This window comes from Pezoporus flaviventris, unplaced genomic scaffold, assembly GCF_033815535.1.
Source record: "Pezoporus flaviventris isolate CSIRO_AGI_PZ_B2104156 unplaced genomic scaffold, CSIRO_AGI_Pfla_v1 ptg000015l, whole genome shotgun sequence".
Classification (NCBI taxonomy): domain Eukaryota; kingdom Metazoa; phylum Chordata; class Aves; order Psittaciformes; family Psittacidae; genus Pezoporus; species Pezoporus flaviventris.
In genome coordinates, this window is record NW_026892563.1 from 13,348,624 (window position 1) to 13,370,469 (window position 21,846).

At 38.0% G+C, this 21,846-nt stretch overlaps 1 protein-coding gene across 2 annotated transcripts in view; it reads right to left on the reverse strand.

Moving 5' to 3' along the window:
* Window positions 1–21,846, reverse strand: part of PKNOX1 (PBX/knotted 1 homeobox 1) — a 41,120-nt gene that overhangs the window by 7,004 nt on the left and 12,270 nt on the right. The window contains exons 3-9 of one of the 2 annotated variants that reach the window (XM_061453491.1): window positions 19,690–19,832; window positions 18,057–18,158; window positions 15,361–15,473; window positions 14,061–14,232; window positions 3,417–3,587; window positions 1,705–1,804; window positions 578–675 (exon numbers count right to left, since the gene is read on the reverse strand). In XM_061453491.1, the coding sequence (XP_061309475.1) occupies window positions 578–675; window positions 1,705–1,804; window positions 3,417–3,587; window positions 14,061–14,232; window positions 15,361–15,473; window positions 18,057–18,107 (705 nt within the window). In that variant the 5' untranslated portion in view covers window positions 18,108–18,158; window positions 19,690–19,832. The remainder of the gene's footprint in view (window positions 1–577; window positions 676–1,704; window positions 1,805–3,416; window positions 3,588–14,060; window positions 14,233–15,360; window positions 15,474–18,056; window positions 18,159–19,689; window positions 19,833–21,846) is intronic. The other variant, XM_061453490.1, reaches the window with a different exon arrangement.

Below are 21,846 nucleotides of genomic sequence, written 5' to 3' on the forward strand. Positions count from 1 at the left end.
GAGTTTTGAAGGTTTTATGGCAAGATACTTCTCAGCATAAATAAATTCCAAAATACATACAGTTTCACAATACTGGTGGCTGCCATCATGATAAACAGCCGAATTTCAGACAACACCAGCACCACACCATTATGCAGCACAGTAAATCTATCCAGCCATAAACCTAACTTAACAATTAGAGAAGTTCTATTCATTGAAAAAAAGTGTCTATTTAATTCAGAGGGGTTTGTTTTTGTTGTTCAGTTTGGGGGGGATGCTTGTTAGGTTTGGGGTTTTTTATTAATTTTTTTTTCTTTTTTTTTTAAATCCACGTACACTTTACTGCCATCAGTGAAAAAAAAAGGATACTTAACAGGTAGGAACTGTGATGACCTGCCATAGTGAGGGAGATCTGTCTGGGACTTTATGCCACTTTATACAACTTTTAAATCCTCCAGGAGTGATTGCATTAATTCTACATTAGTTACTATATGTGTGTACACATAGCTCATTCTGACAGTGTGTTAAATTTAAACCAAACCTCTTAAAACCAGTGAGATTTATTTGAACTCAGAATAGTATTCTGCATGAAACAAACCTGAGAGTTTTGGATCCGAATAGTCCCAGGTGACAATGCTTGTGTCACCACTTGACCTTGTGGAGTGACCACAGTGACTGGCTGATACACTGTCCCTCCTTAAAATAAAACAGCAACAAAGATTACAGGTAAGTAAAAGCCCTTCAAACGTTATTCTTTTTAAACACACAGACACACCAGCACTGTGAACAATATAGCAGTTTTGATAATATATCAACTATTATCTTCTAGTAAGCAGGTAAGATATGCTCTTTGCTACACTACATTTTCCATGCACAAAAATCTGTACAAAATTTCATTTTATTTCCCTGCATTTTAGGCATTCTGAATCCATTTTCAAAGGACAATGCCATGAATATGGCTATAAAATAATTCATAGTTTTGTTTTAGCTAACTCTTCAGCCAACATAAGCCTCAACACCAATAACACACGTACACGTGTCAAGTGGTTAGAGTGGTCAGCTGGGTGAGACCTCGATATTCAGATCAACCAAGGTGACTGAAGCTTGGTGAATGCACAGAGCGTCCTGGACACCAAAGCCACAAAGCACACATGGTGTCTCAGGATAACCTCTCTCCAAGTATATGCTGCAGGAGAAGACTGCACTGCTTTGTTGCCTTTGTAGTCAAGGTTTTTCTCTGTTTTTCTCTTTTATCTTGCTTCTAAGCTTAGATAAAACATTTCGGTTCAAATGTCGTTTCCACACAACAGCAAAACAACTTGGACATCCAGGATTTCACAGACTTGTAGGTGGGGTTCCAAATTCCACAGACCATGAGAGAGCTAACAAGTTCAGTATTTTAGGTAATGCATGTTTTTGTCAAACAGAATGCCATTATTTTTTTTTTTTGAAGAAGGAAATGCCTTTTAACAAAACTAGTGATGCACAGAAAGATCACTTAATATATATATATATATATATGTAAACTCCACCCACATATGCATAGTTAGTACACATATAAATTAAACAAGTGTTCAGAAACATTAAGGCATTTAACCGTATTGTAACAACTTTTCAGGTATTGAAGTTAAAAAACCTTTTTAAAGTATTTGTGTGCTTTTTGTAACAACTATAAAAGAAACAAAATTAAGAGCAAGGCGCCAGTTTTTTGTTACTGTGTCATACCTGCTACTGTTGCCATAGTTACATTTCCCTGCTGCAACGCTGATGCTGGCACCATAATCCCTTGGGGACTGAGTGTGCCTGCAATGGCACTTGGAATTTGCTAGAAAAATAAAACAATTAGTTGCTTGCACTTTTTTTTTTTTTTAGGGAGATAAAGCATGCTTGTGTAATTTTGGCTCTAAAAATACATTTGGAGTTTAATCACAGGATTAACTTCAAAGATAAGAAGACTTTCAGTAGAGGTTCATCATTACGTACATTAACTTTTTCATTATCACCAACCATTACCTTTGCAAACCCTCAAGAAAGCAACTGTTAGAAAAGACATAAAACTAGCTTGGGGAAATTTTAGGAGAGAAATGATTTTAGCTATACAGATACTAAGAGAAACAGTTTCTAAACGTGCAAGGGAAAGGGGACACATGAGATGAACCCTCAGTGGTCTTATTAGAAGCGTCAAAGCTTTAGAATTTTGATTATTACCTTAATTCCTTCAATTCCAAAATAATGTATTAAGTATTCAAGTTGCCAAATATATTTTATTCTGCTCAGCATAGTTCTTACTCAACCATGACTATGCAAACTGTTACACTGTCCTGGGTTCAGCAGTAGCAGTCATTTTTCTCCTTCTTAGTAGCTGGTACAGTGCCATGTTTTTGACTTTCAGCCTGGGAACAATGCTGGTAACACCGATGCTTTCAGTTCTTGCTCAGTGATGTTTACTCTGACCAAGGACTTTCTTTATTATTCTTTTAATATGGAATAATCTCTATTTTTACCAAATGGTAAATTCAGTTTCTCCTGTCTCTACAGAAGGCTGTAACACATATACAAAAAGCATCTTTTAAAATAAGTTGCTTTTGTCTGATTTTAGACTCTCCTTTCCACACTTCCAGACTTAAGGAGTCCAGACAGTGAAGATTACGTCACTGAGGCTTTTCAGAATACACAGCATCGAACACATTGGCAAGTCAGAGAAGGGCCATCCCTTAAGACTAGATACGTAGCAGGCACTCTGATGACAAGACTTACTTTCTAGCATCCAACAGCAGAAGCATCAACCATAATGTAGTATCTGCTGTTAATTAACTGTTGTCAACTTACTACAAAAGATGCAATTGGTTATGACATTTAGGTAATGTCAGTAACACATAAACTGGGCTTCACATGTATAAAAATAGGTACTGTTCATAACTGCACAGCTACCCCAGGTGATATGCAATGATGTATTTCAAATATTGCAACCACAACCCATCAGACATTGTCTATTTGTTCCAGAATACAAATGGTGTATAAAAAGTATCAGTCACTTCAATATTTTCATGGAGCAGACCAGACTAAGGAGACCTTCTTAACAAGGAATTTTTTTCTTCTTCGTTTATCCTGTTTCCTAGCCTTTTCCCAACAAAATAGAAAATCCAGGCTATTCTGAGTATTTCCATTTGCTGAACTGACATAAAAGGAATCATAAAAGGAAGACAGACTAAAAAAAAAAATGACTCCATGCTTTGGCACATTTCAATAAATTTGTCCATCAGGCAATGGCACACAAGGGAGCACAAAAAAAATTACAGCTCTTTCTACTCCTAATAACCAATTTTAAGAAAGCCAAAGAAACAGCAGAAACTCTGTTTGCAAACTAAAGCAACAAAAGCGTAGTTATAACTTCCTAAGGAAATCTGAGCAAAAATACATAACTATTTGAAGCATACCTGAGATTGCACAGGTGAATAAGGACTTCCAGGCTCTCCACTTAATAGAGTTTCACTGTTCATTTTTGTCTTCAGGCAGGCAATGTAACGACTACAGAAATCCTTGCAGAGTTCATTAACCTTTTCTAGCTCAAGCAGATGGATACGTAGAACCTGGATTGCTTTTACCATCTATGGAGGGAATTGGGAAAAAAAAAAAATAGAAAAAAACCTCAACTGTTATTTAAAAGACTATTTAATCTGGATTTAAGCAGATACTACTTTCCAGTAACAAAGACTATCCAATTAAAGCAGTATTACTAATTGCTAAGTGCTGACTAGGATTCTCTAGCTGTGACCATTATGCTCCTGAAATGTGAGAGGATCATGTTTACATACAAAACCTGTATATTTCCGCTGCATAAGTAAACCACCATAAAGAGGAAACAAAACACAACAACAATGTAACCTTTGTCACATGTGACTCATTAGGCAGACAGACCACAGTTAAGGTGTACACGGAGCCCATGTGATCTTTATCCTCATCATACAGCTCTGAAGTAAAGACTGAAAGTAAAGGCAAGTAATCCCATCCACACATACTATTTGGAAAGCATGGCTGAAACAGGCTTGGTAAGTAACAATCGTCTTGAGCCTCATATCAGAAGTATCAGGTTCAGTTCCACATTACACCCTGACCCAAGAAAAACAAAAGTGTACAGAAGAATTTGAGATACACTGCAAAGACCCCTTCTGTAACAGCATAAATTTGTCACACAGACTGTAAGGGAGGGTAAAAGGCCTACCATCTGACCTATAATAAAAACACAATAGCTTTTATTTTTCTATAAAGTTAGAATAGAAAAGGTCCCAAAGTTTGTCACATTGTCCAGAAAGCCTGAAGTAATCAAACAGTTCTTCAGTCCTAGAGCTCTGAAGTTCTCCTGCAATTGTATATCAAAGATTAGCAACTCTGGGGTAAAATCTTGTAAGAAAGGAGACTCTTTCTGAAATACAAACCATTAAATACAAAGCACTAAACCCAGTAACGATCCATGTTTAAACAAAAATCGAAGTACAGGAGATATGCACATGATGAGAATACTTATGATGCTTCTGTGAGAAAAATACTTGTAAGCTTGGATAGCTAATACTGCATAAAAATAGCTTAGGTGATTGTAAGGGTCACGACAGAAGATCAGCAGCTAAAATCAAATCCAGATGGTCTAAATTTTCATGAAGCAGCAGGAAATTGAGGACATTCAAATATGTACATAATACATTGGCAAAGTAATTATTTTTTATACAGCATGCTATCCCCAACGTTTACTTGCTATGCTAGACCTCAAAGAAAAATATCCTTCAGTTTTATGAAACTGAGCAGAGTTTAATTTTGAAACACAGTGCAGAGCTTGCTTTTAGCATTATTTGGAAAAATTCGCCCTATGTGAAGGGTCATTTACCTGGCCAGAGCACTAAATCCAATGACAAGAAATGATAGCTTACTAAGCAATCCATTTAGTACAGTTCTTACTAAAGAAGGCAACTGGGAGCTGAAGATGCCTTTGTTCAAAGCACCTGAAGATCAAGGCAAACAAACATCTTGGTGTGCTGCCTTCTCCATCATGATGGCTTTAGCTTTCATTGTGACAGATCTTTTTGCCATTTTTTCCAACAGAAGGGACTCCAGTAGTACTGCATTCACCCAGTGGAGACAACTGTATGCTAAAATCATAGAATCATAGAACAGTTACGGTTGGAAAGGATCTTAAAAGATCATCTAGTTCCAACCCCCCCTCCCCCCTCCCCCAATGGGCAGGGACACCTCACACTAAACCATGTCAGCCAAGGCTTTGTCCAGCCTGGCCTTGAACACTGCCAGGGATGGAGCATTCACAACTTCTTTGGGCAACCCATTCCAGTGCCTCACCACCCTCACAGTAAAGAATTTCTTCCTTATACCCAATCTAAACTTCCCCTGTTTAAGTCTGAACCTGTTATCCTTTGTCCTGTCACTACAGTCCCTAATGAAGAGCCCTTCCCCAGAATCCTTATAAGCCCCCTTCAGATACTGGAAGGCTGCTAGGAGGTCTCCACGCAGCCTTCTCTTCTCCAGGCTGAACAGCCCCAACTTCCTCAGCCTGTCTTCATACAGGAGGTGCTCCAGTCCCTTTGATCATCCTCATGGCCCTTCTCTGGACTTGTCCCAACAGTTCCATGTCCTTTTTATGTTGAGGAGACCAGAACTGCACACAATACTCCAGGTGAGGTCTCACAAGAACAGAATAGAGGGGCAGGATCACCTTCTTCGCCCTGCTGGTTACGCTCCTCTTGATGCGGCCCAGGATACAGCTGGCTTACTGGGCTGCAAGTGCACACTGAAGCCAGCTCATGTTAAGTTTCTCATCAACCAACATCCCCAAGTTCTTCTCCACAGAGCTGCTCCAGATAAACAGGGAAGGAGGGACGAAGGCACTGGGCTGCCTGGAGGATGGAGGCAGAGCCATTCCCTCTTCCTAGCCATCCCACCCCCAAAGCCTCAGGCCGCTCACCTGCCTTGGCAGTCACGGCTCCCCATATTCTGTGGCAGCTTTTGGCACAAAAGGGCTCGATTTCTGGAGCCCCCTGTACTAAACAGCTGCAGTTAACTGTACACCCAATAACACTACCATGGTAAACAAAAGCTGGGGGGCTAGTATAGCATCTTTGGGGCTGAACAAGAGTCAAAAAACCAAAAAAGTGATAAAAAAAGGGAAAGAATTCTTATCCTCTTCTTTCTCAGGAGTAAAAAGAAAAAAATATCTTTATAAGCACAGCTGCAGAAAAATCTCAGCTGTAGACTTGAGGCAGTTGATCCAAATTAGTATCTGGTAACTCATACAACCTGTCACAGAGTATCACAGTATCACAGTATGCTAGAGATTGGAAGGGACCTCAAAAGATCATCTAGTCCAATCCCCCTGCCGGAGCAGGAACACCTAGATAGTGTTACACAGGAATGTGTCCAGGCGAGTTTTGAATGTCTCCAGGGAAGGAGACTCCACAACCTCCCTGGGCAGCCTGTTCCAGTGTTCCATCACCCTCACTGAGAAGAAGTTTCTTCTCAAGTTTAAGTGGAACCTCTTGTGTTCCAGTTTGTACCCATTACCCCTTGTCCTACCATTGATTACCTATGACACCAGAAGTCTTCTAAATATTAAGTGCAATGGCCTAGCACTAAGGTACGCCTTCTAGAACAGGCCTCAGCAGTGATGACTGCTTAAACTGTGTTTAAGTACCTTAAACATAACCGAGTTAAGCTCTGCAAATTTAACTAGGTTTTAAAACAAAACAAAAAAGACATCTATGTTTAAAGATATTTTACCTGCGTTTCAAAGACAAAAAAGCTTAAATTATAAAATTTTTCATGTATGGCAGACCAACAAAGAGCACATACATTAGTGAATGCCTTAACATTCAGCTTCAACTGAGGTAACAAAAAAAGGTGCCTTTGGGCACATAGTATTTGACCATATCAGTGATTAGTTTTACTCAGGCAGGAGGTTTTTTTTCTCCCGTCTTAAACCAGAATCCACATTTATACTATTTATTTATCAGCATTCGTTCAGGGGAAAAATAAAAGTCCTTTCTTCAGCTTAGATTTAGTTTCCGATTGATGGTTGGTACTTGAAGTGAAAACTGAATGAAAGTCAAAACTGACCATAAACCAAGAATTAGTAACAGTACCCACGTTTCTGCAGAGCCACACACAGTCACACTGCTCTTACAGGAAGCTGCGCTACTGTGGTTAGGAAGGCAAACAAAACTTTGTAAATATGCCATGCCTGTCACCAGGACTTATTTACTCATTTACAGCTATGCTAATTGTGGCCATATGGCTCCTGCTCTTGCAGCATGGGTGGACCAAACCGTAAATTTGTTGGCAAAGGTCAGTTTTCCTTGAAATAATAATCCAAACCAAAAAAGCAAGAACTCCTGATAAAATCATCCTTGCTGAACGAAGGTAATACAAATAAATGTTTCCAGACAGATCACAGCAGCAGTAATACTTCATTCCTATGTTCTTAAATTTCTAACCTTAAAAATCTACAACAATCATGAACAAATCTACAACAGAACAATGAATTTTTATAACACAACTGATTCAGCCTTGCCAGCTGCAGAAATAAACCTGGAGCATAATTTCCACAGAAATGCACAAAGACAGAAGTAACCATAAGATATATGGCAATTGTTGGAACTGTTCTATTTAAATAAAGGTAACGGTAAACTACTTAGCAGGGAAAAAGATTACAGAAAAACTTCCAGTTCTTGCTAAAACTGCTATCTACAGCAGTGATAAATTTATCATGTATTAATTTTGGAGACATCTTTAGCCCTAAAAATGCCTTAGATTGTGCCTGCATCCTGTCTTTTCAGTGCCTCAAGCACATGATTTATAGGGCATAGAACACACTATGGTCATAATCCCCAGATCACCTTCATTTATCCAAAACATATACCCACCATTTTTTACAAATTTCAGGGCACACAACACAAGCATATAGCAAATACAGATGGGGACAACATATATGGAAAAATCTTCATATACTGACAACTAATCTTCTCGCTCAAATGACTCTTCTTATTTGAAAAAAAAACAAAACAAAACAAAAAACACCCAAGAAACAAACCACCAAAAAACCCAGTTAAAATATGTACATTCACAACTACCCTACATTCCTGAGCAAATCCTTCTGGGGCAATTTAGGTATTCAAGGGAAGAATGTGAACTCTCGGAGGGGGGCTATTTTGTTTTCATTTGTTTTGATTTGATAACCTCTCTCCTATGTTTTAAGACCCCAACTAGGACCCAAACATTGCTAGCAAAGGTACGATTAGAGGTTTATGAGACAGCTGTGCACATTACAATAGTAAGAACACTTTTCAGAAATGTAAAAGCATAGCTTGTTCAGTGAAGAATATCCATACGACATCAGCTGACTTCACCACTACTAACACTTTTCCTGACACAACTGAAAATTCAACAGGATAGTCTTTGAGAAGAAGGTACTGAACCAAAATTCCTTATCCCAAATGAATCAAAAAACTCGGGTGTCTTCAAAAGAAGGTAGTGTCCTGTTCAAATAGGAAAGTGAGAGTATATTTAATGCCCCCTTGTTTTGTAATGCTTCTTGACTTGATAAAGCCTTAAGATACCTGCTCTGACTTCACAGCTGGCCCTACCTTGTGCAGGAGGCTGGAACACAGCTCGAGCTCATAATCCAACCTGAAATCATGCTATGGTCCTATGAATGTGGGGAAATTTAAAAAGCCACCCATATATGGAAACAGTTTCTGAACAGAAGCTCTACAAGAGGCAGGAACTATTCTGAGACATTGTGGTGTTTCTGCAGTGGCTAGGTTAAGAGTAAGCAATAAAGAAGTGGTTAAATACTGAATGCCTTAAGACATAATGTAATTTGTGAAAGCTCTAAAAGTTATCTGCAAACACTCATGCTGAACAACTTCATGAACATGGAGGAACCTGTCCATGTTAAGTCTTAAGCACAAACGGATACTAATGGAGAGCAAAGAGAAGTTGGTTCATTGGTTCATTCCAAGATCTGTTTTACCTGTGAAAATGAGATAAAGATGTCAAAAGGTAAGGAGCTTCAACAGATGATACTCCATGTTATGGGACTACAGCTGAGCATGCTTCCAGAAAGAAGCATATTAAGAACCAAGTTCTGGTTCTTATCAGCAAACATATCTCTTCTGGTACTGCTGCTTGACATAAGGACTAAGCTGGATGCAAAGTAACAATCCAAAAAGATATGGAAGTAGTAAAAGCTCAGGGAAAGAAAGTATATTTCCAGTCTGGTAAAAAAAAAAGCCTTAAAGATCTGCAACATGAGGACATGAAGGTTTTCTGTAGAAACCTTCAGCTTTCACTTTCCTTCCCACAGGGACTAGAATTTGAAAAGGGGAGATCTGCAGCACTTCTTACAGCCCATCAACACTATCAAGTTCAGAGAAGATCAATGGAGACATAAACAGCATGAGCGACCAAGAATCAGAAAAGAGAACTAAACTGATGAAAGCCAGAAGAAACCTACAGAAGACATTCCAAAACAGAGGAAAATTCTGGCTCCAATTACATGCTATGCCATGCATATCTATAAGCACTAAATATTTACTGCACAAAAGCGTAACTTGTACCTCTCTCTTTTACACCCCTGCACAGTCCAACCTGTGTGGCTAGAAGTCAGTGAAGCTGGAAGGGAAAAGTTTCAAAGTTCTGTTTGTAACCATCAATTCTTGAAGTGCAAACATATAACTACCACAGAAAAGTCACTTTCTTTGTGTTTTTACTAGGGATGGACTGAAACTGCTGGGAGAGTTTCAGTCCAAAGACAACTACCTCTTCTGACTGGAAAATGAGTCTGCATTAAAAGTAAAGACATACCTAGAATGTCAAGACTGCATGCATCTCAGAGCAAGCTGATAAAATCTGTCCAGGAGCTAGCACTGAAGCTTCTCAGTTTTCTTTGAACAGATCTAGAACTGAACTTTGCATTTTCCTTCAATATGCTCTTCCTAGGAAGGAAAAGAGGTATTATACACCTCTCAGACAAAGGAAGAGACAGTAACTGAAATGCCACATTTCAGGGATGTCATAACTCAATTTTATGGGGTTTTCAGTGCTGCAGGTTTTGAACACAAACACTGCCAATTCCATTATATAAATGTACATAAACAACAGGAACATAGCAATAAATAAAATAAAAATATGCTTCATCCAGGTGGTTTCAGAGTACCTTTAAAATTTGTCTCAGGTGAAAAAATCTTCCGTAAGAAAGTGCCATTTTTTCAACATTTTTCCAAATTCTTCAAATCTCTTCTGAGAAATTCTTAAGTCTTCTAAATATGCAGCAACCTAATATCAAAGTTCTACCCCAATCCAGAAGCCGTCATTATTTATAGAAATGCTTTCTTTCATTTCACTTCAAACACCTATTTTGACAATGTGCTTGACAAAGTCAGAACAAAGGTAAAAGGCTTTTTCTGTGTTGACTATTACTCTTTGCCACGCTGTTTCAAGGTGACAAACTGACACTGTTGGAGTGGTTAACTAGAAAGAATGGAACCCCTCCATCTAGATAACAAAAAAGGATTGAAACTTTGTCTACAGGCCAAACTCAGCAATACCTGGATATCCTTAAAATTAAGTTTCAGGTGAACGTTACTTCTATTTCCCCATGACAAACTCCTTTATACTACAAATGCAGGAAACCACCAATTAATTTAGAATGGAAACCATAATACCAAAGTAGAAGGTAATATAGACTGCAGCTTACTAAGAGCTACTCAAGTTAGAAAAAAACCCATACACTGCTCTTAATGAATGTTCTTTCTAGTCAAACTGATCTAATGCCTGTGCCATCCAGATTAACATTAGGTCATTCTCTGTATGAAAATTAAACTATTCCTTTGGAATATTCAATGCATTTCAAGTGAGGTTGCAATGTCAAACATTGCCAGGACTGTAAGTGGCCCTACAGACAGTAGCTGTGACCCTTCACAATTTCTAGTGAAGGGTGTTGTCTAGTCAATTAGTCTATAGGCAGTATGGAGCCTGAAATGATATTCTGCTATTTTTGAGCCATTAGTTTAAGATCAATCACAAGAACAGTGTAGTTGAATTCTATATGCCATTTCCAAAACAAGGAAAAAACCCAAAACAACTGAATTAGTGGCCAATTGCCTTATTGTACACAAGCCTGCAACTCATTTTGGACAGGACTTGAATTTGGCTCTTTATAGTACTATAATGTTCAATTCACCTTAGTTTAGCTCCAAGCTGAATGACTGCTATGAAGCAAGCATTTACACCTTATTTAACTCTGCTGGGGTCAGATTAGAGCACAGGTGGAAAGGAACTGGTTGTCAGGCCTACCTGCTCCACCCTTCTGGCTCATTCCAATTAGCAGTCTGTACTACCTTCTCCTTTCAAAGGGATGGTTGACTTATATTGGAGATGAAAAAGGAGGAACAGCAAGAACAGAAGATATGACAAAAGTGAACAATATTACAATCCCTCTTTACTATAAGGAAATTTGAAATATATATAAAAAAATACATACATTTGTGTGACACATGGCAGAAAAAACTGCCCAGCTACAGCCTTCTCTGCACAAGCACCAGTATTTCAAGCTGAAAACCATACTAGCTATTCCACAACTTGACAGAAACTCTTCTGATCTTCTTCCTATTGCCTCTGACAAAATGAACAGCCTGTCTGAGCGTCAGCTGTTCAGAGTCCTGAGCTTTCAGGACAGGCAGAGGAGAAGTTGCACTCAAGTTTCATTTGGTATCTAGTAATAGAAAGTCATAGCTAACAATATGACTACAGGACAGGAGTTCAATGCCAAAGATTTTTGATTTTACAATGTGTTTCCAGTTTAAGATAGTACTGGCCTCAGCAGCCATGGAATACAAGACATAAACAAATACTTCCTCATCGTCTTGAGTAAAATCAGTCAGGTCCATGCAGCCCAAAGGTGAATAATACATAAACCAAGAGACTTTGTCACTGCTAAAGTCACAAACAGGTCAACCGGCCGGAACGACTATTTGAACACAGCAGACCCATCTACAACCAAAGCAAACCCACCTACAACCAAAGCAAACTTGAGGCAATTCTTGTGTACAACCAGAAGCACTGGGAAACCAATCTCTGAAGGCTCACAGAAACCACAAAATAGCTCTGAGACTGTTTAATCCACCCCCGTTACCTAAAGCATGGTCAAGGATGTGGCTCAGGGCCACATCCAGTTGTCTTTTGACTGGCTCCAAGGATGGAGATTCCACAAACTCTCTGGACAACCTGCTCCAGTATTCAATCACCCTTACAGTAAAAGTGGTTTTTATGTTTTAATGAAGCTTCCTGTATTTTGATTTACGCCCATTTCCTCTTGCCCTTTCACTGGGTGCCACTGAGAAGAGTCACACAGTCTGTTTTCTTTATTTCTTCATTATGTATTTGGATACATTGCTATCTCCCCAAATCCTTGCTACTGCAGGCTAAACAGTCCTGGCTTGCTGAGCCTGTCTTCCTTCATGGAAGATGCTCTAGTCCCCTAATTGTCTTTTTGTCCTTTGCTGGACTCATTCCAGTATGTGTATCGTGTATACAGTAGTGGGGAGCCCAGCACTCCGCTAGTGCAAAGCGGACAGAAAGGATCATGGTTCTTGACCTGCTGACAACTCTTGCTGACACAGCCCAAGTATGCTGAATTTCATTGCCAGAAGGATGCACTGCTGTCTCATATTTGGCTTGGCGTCCCCCAAGACTGTGAGGTCCTTTCTGTGAAACTGCTTTCCAGCTGGATGGCCCCCAAAGTGTACTAGTGCATGGGGTTACTCCTGCCTAGTACAAGACTTGATATTTCTCTTTGTTGAACTCCGTAAGATTCCTGTTTGTCCATTTCTCCAAAAGAAACAAAGTACCTGTCCTGGGCTCAGCCATAGCAGTCATTTTTCTCCTTTTTAGTAGCTGGTGCAGTGCTGTGTTTTTGACTTTCAGCCTGGGAACAACGTTGATAACACCGATGTTTTTAGTTGTTGCTAAGTAATGTTTACTCTGACCAAGGACTTTCTCAGTCTCATGCTCTGCCAGGGAGAAGGGGAAGTTGAGAGGAAGCAGAGACAGGACACCTGAACCAAACTAACCAAAGAGCTATTCCATACCACAGCACGTCATGCCCAGTATATAAACTGGGGGGACTTACCCAGAAGGCCCAGATCACTGCTCAGGTAGGGACTGGGTATCAGTCAGCGGGTGGTGAGCGGTTGTATTCTCTTCCCTTGTTATTTCCCTTATCATTATTATTATTGGTGATAGCAGTAGTAGTTTGTGTTATACCTTAGTTACTGGACTGTTCTTATCTCAGCCCATGGGAGTTACATTCTTTCCAATTCTCCTCTCCATCCTTCTGGGAGCGGGGGAAAGAAGTGGGGGAGTGAGAGACTGGCTGCATGGTTCTGGGTTACCGGCTGGGCTTAAACTACGACGGTACCTCTGAATGATGGCATAGTCATCACTCTGACAAGTTTTGCAACATATGTAAAGTTGCCAAAGGTACCCTCTGTCCTATCATCCAAGTCATTAATGAAGATGTTAAACAGTATTGGCTCCGTATCAGCCCCTGAAGTACACTACTTATGACTAGCCTTCAAACTACTCTTCACGCTGCTGACCACAATCCTTTGAGCCCAGCAGTTCACCCAGTTTTCAGTCCATCTCACTGCTCATTTATCTAGTCCATGTTTTATCAGTTTGTCTATATACCTGACACTCTTAAAATTGATTTGTAGAGTCAACCTGGCTACAGCAAGCATGTGTTTCTTTTTGTCTCTAATACACTGACCTCAACCAGTTTAGAATGGGAAGCTACTGTGAAGGGCCCAGCGTAAGTTTATGGATAAAGGGGGAAAAAAAGAGGTCAGAACAACCTAAAAAAAAAAAAAAACAAAATAAATGTTTCTCAGCATTAGCAGAAAGAAGAATCTCCTATAGGAAAAAAAAATTTGAGGAGAAACAATAAGTATCAGTTGAGACCAGATGTTAGGAAGAAGAGGCAAATGTGATCATTGTTTCAGAAATAAACAGTTTATACTTACCAAATTATCAGTTTCTGGATCTTCACAGAAAAAAGGTTTTCCTTCTTTCTCCTGCTTCCTTACAAAATTTTCAATATCTACATCAAAACTAGCAGAAGTTGTGCCTTCTGAGCCTTGTGTAGATTGTTCACATTTTTCAAATAATAGTGCTAACAGGGGAAATAGTGGGTGCCTAGAATAAAAATTAAAATACATGAATAAGTACTTTCACTTTTGTGTATACCACTGAAAAGAAAGATCTACCTCATGTAATGTACAGTCATTTATGTAAGAAACAGACAAGCCTTGGAAGAGAATGCAAATAATACCACTAGCTACAGAAAAACATGATGGAAGCTTGGGTTTGGGTTTTTGTTTTTATTTTGGTTTAACCACACAGCCTAGAGGCAAATAAAGCAGTAAACCAGGTATACTTAAATAAAGAGAACAATCGCAAGCCAAGAAGATTATGACATAATATTTTGTTCACTGTAACTGAGTGGCAAGAAACACATTAATATAGTAGATTAGGAATTAGGATTTAAAATAGAATTAATGTAGATTTAAAACTCTGATAAAAATCATTTATTCTGAAATGTGGCTCATACTTAAACATCACAAATAACTTTATAGCATAGATACTGTTCTTAGTACTGTACTCAGAGGCCTCCTATGAAATCATGCTCAGAGTAGAAGATGATTTTGTTAGCACAAGTCTGAAAATGACTGGATACACCCTTCTGCTTCAGGTTTTTTGCTAGGATTTTTTTTTTTTTACATGCAAACTGGTAATACTAATGTCTTTATAAAGCACTTAAAGTGAGAGAACACTTAACCTCATCAAAACTAGGCATACCGCTTAACACAGCATTTAACATGGGAAAATCTCAAATTAGTGTATTTATACATCAACATTTAATCCAGTTTGAGCTAACTACTGGGCAATAGATTATTATCCCTAAAGAGGGTAAAGATTGACCTAATTATAACAAAAATAAAATCTCACATTAAAGATTAAAAACTGCAGCATACCAAATAGTGACTATAGTTCAAAAGTCTGAGTTGCTTGCTAAATTTCACTTGTGCTTTAACGGCAGCCACCCTTAGAATACCCTTTAAAACTATGCTGAAATTGAACAATCCCACAATAAAGGGAAGATTTTTTCTTGGCTGAAGACTCACAGTGAAGCTAATTTGATCTCATTCTTTCCCTGCAAACTACTGAGACAGCTAGGCACCTAGTTTTAAACTATTTATTAAAAAAGTAAAAAAAAAAATCTTCTATTACCCTTCAAAAGACAGAACACGAGTCCATTACTACCTGTAAATGGCCTGCTTGTCTGCATCCATTGGAGTCTGAGATTCTACCGGGGCAGGACTCACCCCTTCTGCATCAGTATCTTGTTCAGTTTTTAATTCTGTTACTACTTGCATCTGTAGAAAAAGAGTAATTTATAAGTAAGCCTGCATGCTTGACGTAAAATAAGCATACTGTTTTCCAGCAAAATAGCAATGCAAAGGGCTACTAAATTGCCAGAAGGTTGGTATGACTTGGCAGCTGCACAAAAAGCTGCAGCAGTAACAAAACCCCTCTTTTAATCCTTGACACTTTTTGATGGGTAGTTTAAAGGTCACTTCAAGTTTCAGCACTCAGCTTTAAAATGCGAATGACAGATATCAGTAAACTGTTAAAGCATGTTGTCTCCAAAATGGCTACCTTTGGAATACAGGTTACATACAAAATACATTGTTCCAAAAAAATCATGGGGATGTCTGCATAAAAATCCTTTAGGATACAAGCAACAGAAAGGCAAGTTTCTACTCTTTGGCTTTCCTTCTTATTACTTACTGTACATTGTATCAGGATAGTGAAGAAATGAGATTTTGAAGTGTCTCTTGTCCATTAAAATGCGTATTTTCTTCTAAAGAACTGAAATAGTCTGTGTATTCTGTGTCTCTCCTATCTTCAGGAGCATAACCTCCCCTGACCTCTACCACTCAATTTACATATTGTAATTAACAATTATTTTAGGAATATCAAGCTACTGGAGAAGATGGCAGTAACTGCTTCTATAAATCCATTTAACAAGTTACACAATCTCCCACTATTGGAAAAACAAGGTAGAGCCACAGCTTCTACAGAGTAGCTCCAAAATTGCGGTAAATGGCTGGTAATGCCTTTGAGGTGCTTTAAATGTGTGGCTTTTAAATCGCCTTAAGTGTCTTTTGGACTAAAAGGTCTTAAAGGAACCTGACCTGTGAAAATCATTGTTTCTGCCCCCAACCCAGGCTCCTATTGGAGCCCTGGGAACACCTGTACAAAGAACTTCCTGCAATCTTCTTTTTTATTACTTTAACCCTAGCACATTCTGTCTCAAGTAGAGACAGACAGTGTTACAGATACCACCAGAGAGACAGCACTGACACCTGCAGAAAGGAAATGTACAAAATGCAGTCCTCTGCCTTCTTTTCCCATGAAATGGACACATTCCATCACACACAGAAACCCTCCAAGAGGAGGGCTGGCCTCCAGAAACTACTAGAGAATCTGACAGAATTGAGGACCAAAAGGTGATGTCAAGCCATCTCCTAGCACTATCAGAAAGTGAGAAAATGCCAGCATATCCTACCCAACAGAGCAGCCTGCCTTGCAAAGCTGTTCCTCATCAATCATAGATAACTTTTAAACCAGAATGCTTGCAAAAAAGATGCAAATAATGGAATAATTTCTTGGCTAATGACACAAAGGAGGAGCAAAATAAAGAGGATGACTCATACAAGTGATCGAAAATGTTGAGCCATACATCTACAAGTTTGAAGGAAGAGAGCATGTTCAGCTAGGGCTCCATCTCACTAGGGGGAAATAGTTCACTTAAAACTTCAAGCTATTTTCTGTGGGCCATTTCCAAAATACAAAAGCAGCTGGCACCCAAACTACATGCCCAGGTCACCCAGAACTTAAAATACAAAACAAATAGAAATAAAATTCTCTCTACTAATCCATTTCTTACAAGAAGATGTATTACTTTCACTGATTTGTTGTCACAGGATGGCAAGGGGAAATAAAGTAAAAGATGTAAAGCAGGTGAGAGAAGAGAAATTCGAACTGCAATAAAAGTAGCAAACAACAACAAAAATCAATAATCCCAGATTGCATTCAGGTAAACACATTTTTATAAGACATGGGAAAAGTTGCCTCTTTTTTTTTTTTAATTCTGACTGTTCACCACTATTTCCATCTGCTGACAGAAGTACTTGTATTTACTGCTTAGGGCTGACATAAAGTAATGTAAAAAAGGGTCTTCAGAGTACAGGCCACTGCATCACTTGTCTCCAGTTAACAGTATTTTAATGTAGCAATTCAAATAGTTGCAATATACAGCCTGCTGTACAATGAAGAAACAACACAGCCAGACATATCAGAGTATGTTTCATTATTCTAGCTGTTTGTTACTATAAGTAAGAAACTGGAAGCCCACTGACCAGCTTCCTAATTAGCTATTTTATCAATGACTTCATTAATATTAATTCAAGTATTTTTCCAGTTTTCAGCCTGAAGCGTAATTGAATCAATTTAAGTGTAGTCTAAGTAGCATATAATTCTAGGTAACTAAATTTATCCTTCACTTGCTCAAGACCAACAAGTCTATGACTGCATCAGTGTCATCCACTGTAACTGCAGACACATAATAACACTGAAATATCATCTACAAAGTACTATGGATGCCCATTCGACTTTTCTAAAAACAGGAACATTACAGCACACAAGTGATCTAAAGCAGATTCAGAAGAAAACCTCTTATCTAACCATTCTTTCACAAGTTAATCGAAGTCATGCAAAGATTAGCAAAGCCGTTAATAAGTATCTAAATAACTGCTTATCACTTTAAAGATCTTGTTCTGCAAACAAGAAGAGATACTTAAAAGAATGCCAAAGCAGGCATTAAGGAAAAAGTCACTACCTTATTTTTTCTTGCTAACTGTATTTAGTTCATAGAGAAAGAAAACCACACCTACCTGTTGTCCATCTTGATAGTTGTCTATACTTAATGTCTGTGTTGCCATCATGGTTAGTAATACGTTAATTAGGTCAAATCATCATAAGTACGAACAAATATCCTTAAAAAAAAAAAAAAGGTCAGTTATAAAAGTGACAACTTAGAATCCAGTTATAAAAGATGAAAATATAAAGGTTTATGCACACTTCCCCCCAAAAATCTGCGAATCTGACAATGATAGTTAGGTGCGTATTTTTCAGTGTCGGGGAGGGAGGACAATGATCAAGTTGGAAAATGCTTCAACATTTCATCAGCAAAAAGATCCTTTTATATTTTAACATAAGATTTTTAATAAGTGGCTGTGGTTCTCTTACAAACTTCAAATAAACTTTAGCATATATTTTTGTGCTACTTATCTAAGTTACTCTAAAGTAATATAAAAATCTAGGACAGAGAAAAGATCTACATTTCTGTGTTTTGAGAAGGCTAACAAAACATTGAGCCATTACTGTAACTGAAACAACAATGGACTACAAACGATGAACCAAATGTAAAAAGTATTTAGGAATACCCTATTTACTTATAGGGATCCTATTCTAAAATTAAGGCCTGAAATTACTTTTAGAAACCAAAGTCTCAAATTACTTCTGACACCAGCCATTTAAGGCTCAACAAAGAATAGAACAGTACCTAACAACTTTTAAACACTTGGGCCTATGTGATTATAGTTTCAAAAGTGACCTAGGAATTCAGAAGTCTCATTTTCATAGACATTTGATACTTTGGGAAATATTATTTTTAATGGGATTTATAGCACAAGTAAGAAATTCTAAGCATTAGCTAGAGTTTGGTGCTCAAATGAGTTAAAACACTTTTCCAAGTTAGACATTAAGTAATAAAAAAAAAAGCATAGCACATTGATAAGAGTTTATTCATCATATTACTAATATACATTTCATTTTCTTGTCAGATTAGCAGCCACTACAACTGAAATCACATCATTCATTAGGCTATTACCATTAAGTATTACCACAGAACTCAATTTACCTTGACATGCAGGAGTCCTAATGTTTAGCTACTATTAAAAATACTCATATTAAAAAAGAAGACTAGAGCTCATAGTTCGAAAAAGATTATATCCTGGTATTAACTCCAGGTTTTCTGCTCTCTTCCACTTATACCAGTATCAAAGAACTAAGTTTCAGTATTCTCAGCAGTTTCAAATCTGAAACAAAACCTTTTTTCTTTGTAACGTGTTCAAACATTACATTTTTTTTTAAACTATTTTTAAACCTTTCATTCACTATTGCATACTACTAAAGTATGTGACCATTTTGAATAGCAATGTTTACATTTCTGGATATTTTCCAGCACAGATAATAGTCTCAAGTAAATGTTTCATTTACTAAACCGAAGAAATTTCAGGATCCTCTGCTTTAACAGTTTCAAGCACAGAGACAAACCTAACTTCTTGCGACAAGCCTCAAGCCTTACTGTGCATCAAGTTCTACCCATAGTGCAATTCCTAATGGTTATTTATTTGTTCATTCATAGATTTTTGATTTTTTAATTAGCTTCGAAGACCAGAGAAATCCACAAGGATGACATAAACATGACCTCCTCTAAAAAGCAGGTTACTGACTTTCACTCACTCATGCTTAAATGGAGCTGACACTCTTTGGGAGACTGCCCTTTTACACATGCAAAGGCATCTTCAGAACCACAAATATGAACAGACAACAGATCCTAGTTCTGGTACTGGGTCATGCGCTTGCAGAGCTGAACAAGATGCTATCTGTAGACAACATGCACATACCATCTTAAGTAGCTACAGTTTGGGGATTCCTATGCTAAAGTATATTTTTCTTAGGAATATGATTTACAGAGTAAAAGAGTAAAGACTGTGTTCAGAGTTCTCCTAATCGCTTTAATGAAAGTATTTTCCGGTTCCAATTTGTCTTTACAGAACATCAGTAGTTCTTTCTTTGAAAGTCCAAAAACATGATTTCTTCACAAAAAAGGAATGACATACATCCACTCACTGATAGAAGTACTTCAGATTTTTTTATATGTATTTATGAATCGTTAATGTTAAAGTTATCTCATTTTCCTGTGGCAAATGCTGATTTATCTTTCAAAATACTTTCAGAGGGGTACATTCTGAAACATCAGTCCTGTAAGCATTTGTTTTACATTTAACCATTTATTTTCTTTAAAAAATGGTAGCTTGCAACTGGGGCATTAGCGTCTTTCTATACAAACAGAATGAATGGTCACATACAAAATGCTGCTTGTCTTCCTTCTCAAAAGGCACACATTTAATTTCTGACTGTGATATCCAAAGAACAGACCAGACTACCCTCAAATTAAAAGTAGAACAGATCAGTAAAAGAAGAGAAAACACTATTTAATAATTCATTTAGAAGCTGAAGAAGCTCCTTACAAAATATGGGCAAAGAAACTTTTTGGCTGCGGGAGAAAGATGAAGTTCTTAGTCACAAGTGAGGAAATAAGAGGTAAAACAGTCCTGGAAGAGAAAGAATGTCTTAAGAGTTAGCAAGGATGTAAAATCATATTAGTGACACAAAAAGGCAACAAAGAGGGAAGCAACAAAGATAACACACACAAGCTGGTGAAGACAATAGGACATTGCAAGAATAGCTGGAGAATCTGACAAGCTGGATCAACCCTTCCTTCTAGATTTCCATAAGGAAAAGACATTCCACATCTGTATGTCCCTCAGGCCACACAAAGAAAGAAAAAGCTAGATCCATAGATTATTTCATCAAGAAGGACTTTTGTCCTATTGTCACCCAGTAGAACAGCTGAAAATTCTACATGGGTAAATCCTTCATTTCCTGTAAAAGCTTAACCTCTGACTTATAATTACAGTGGAAGATTAAGCTATTAGGCAAAATAACAACTGATGGGATTTAGCGAAGACAACTACTGCAAATCAAGAAGAACAAATTGAGCTAATCACATACTTATATTGAGGCAATTAACTGAGGAATTACTTTGGTTCAGTAAAGAGGAACATCTCCTCATTACCCAGTACTGGTAAGAAACAAACTACATTAAACTGTAAGAAAAATAACTGAAAAGGTATTTACACATTTGGCTTTTATAACCTAATTTAGGCTACAGCACCCAGTTCTAGTTAACAGATACACAGCCCAAGCAGATGTTCATTCTGCAAGCAATGATGCTAGATGAAAATGGTATCGCACCCAGATGTTCTATCAGTGCCACCCTGGCAGAGTTAATTACTTCCACAGCTCTACCACTGCGCACACAGAACATGTGAATTGTTTCTGATCCTGATCCGTTTTACACAAAGTCAGCTAGGCTAGCTCAACCCGCTGTTAAAGGTGGCTGTGATGTAAACCAGCTGACTTTGTCTGAAGCACACTGCTGTGGACTCATGCAACCCCTGCTCTTGGCTGACCTATTAGTGTGGTAATTTCTGCTCATGTGTGGCAATTATCAACTCACAGCAGGACCATCTTTAACCAGCACAGCTATACCCAATATTATATAGCCTATGGTATCTGAAGTGAGCCTAAGAACACGACTTCTGAACAACTTAGCTCTAAAAACGTCAACTATTTTTTGTTAAAGAAATCAAGAGTAAACGAGAGTAGAAGGAAAACTGTGCATTTGTGTTACAGTCAAAGAGTTACAAATAACAAAAATAACACAAGGGTGAGAAAGTGAGCCAGCCTGCTTCATGCAGAACAGAATTAACTCTGATTCTATTTATTTTGAAAACAAAGTGTGAGGAAAACCCAAGGAAATGTTTAAGGTCA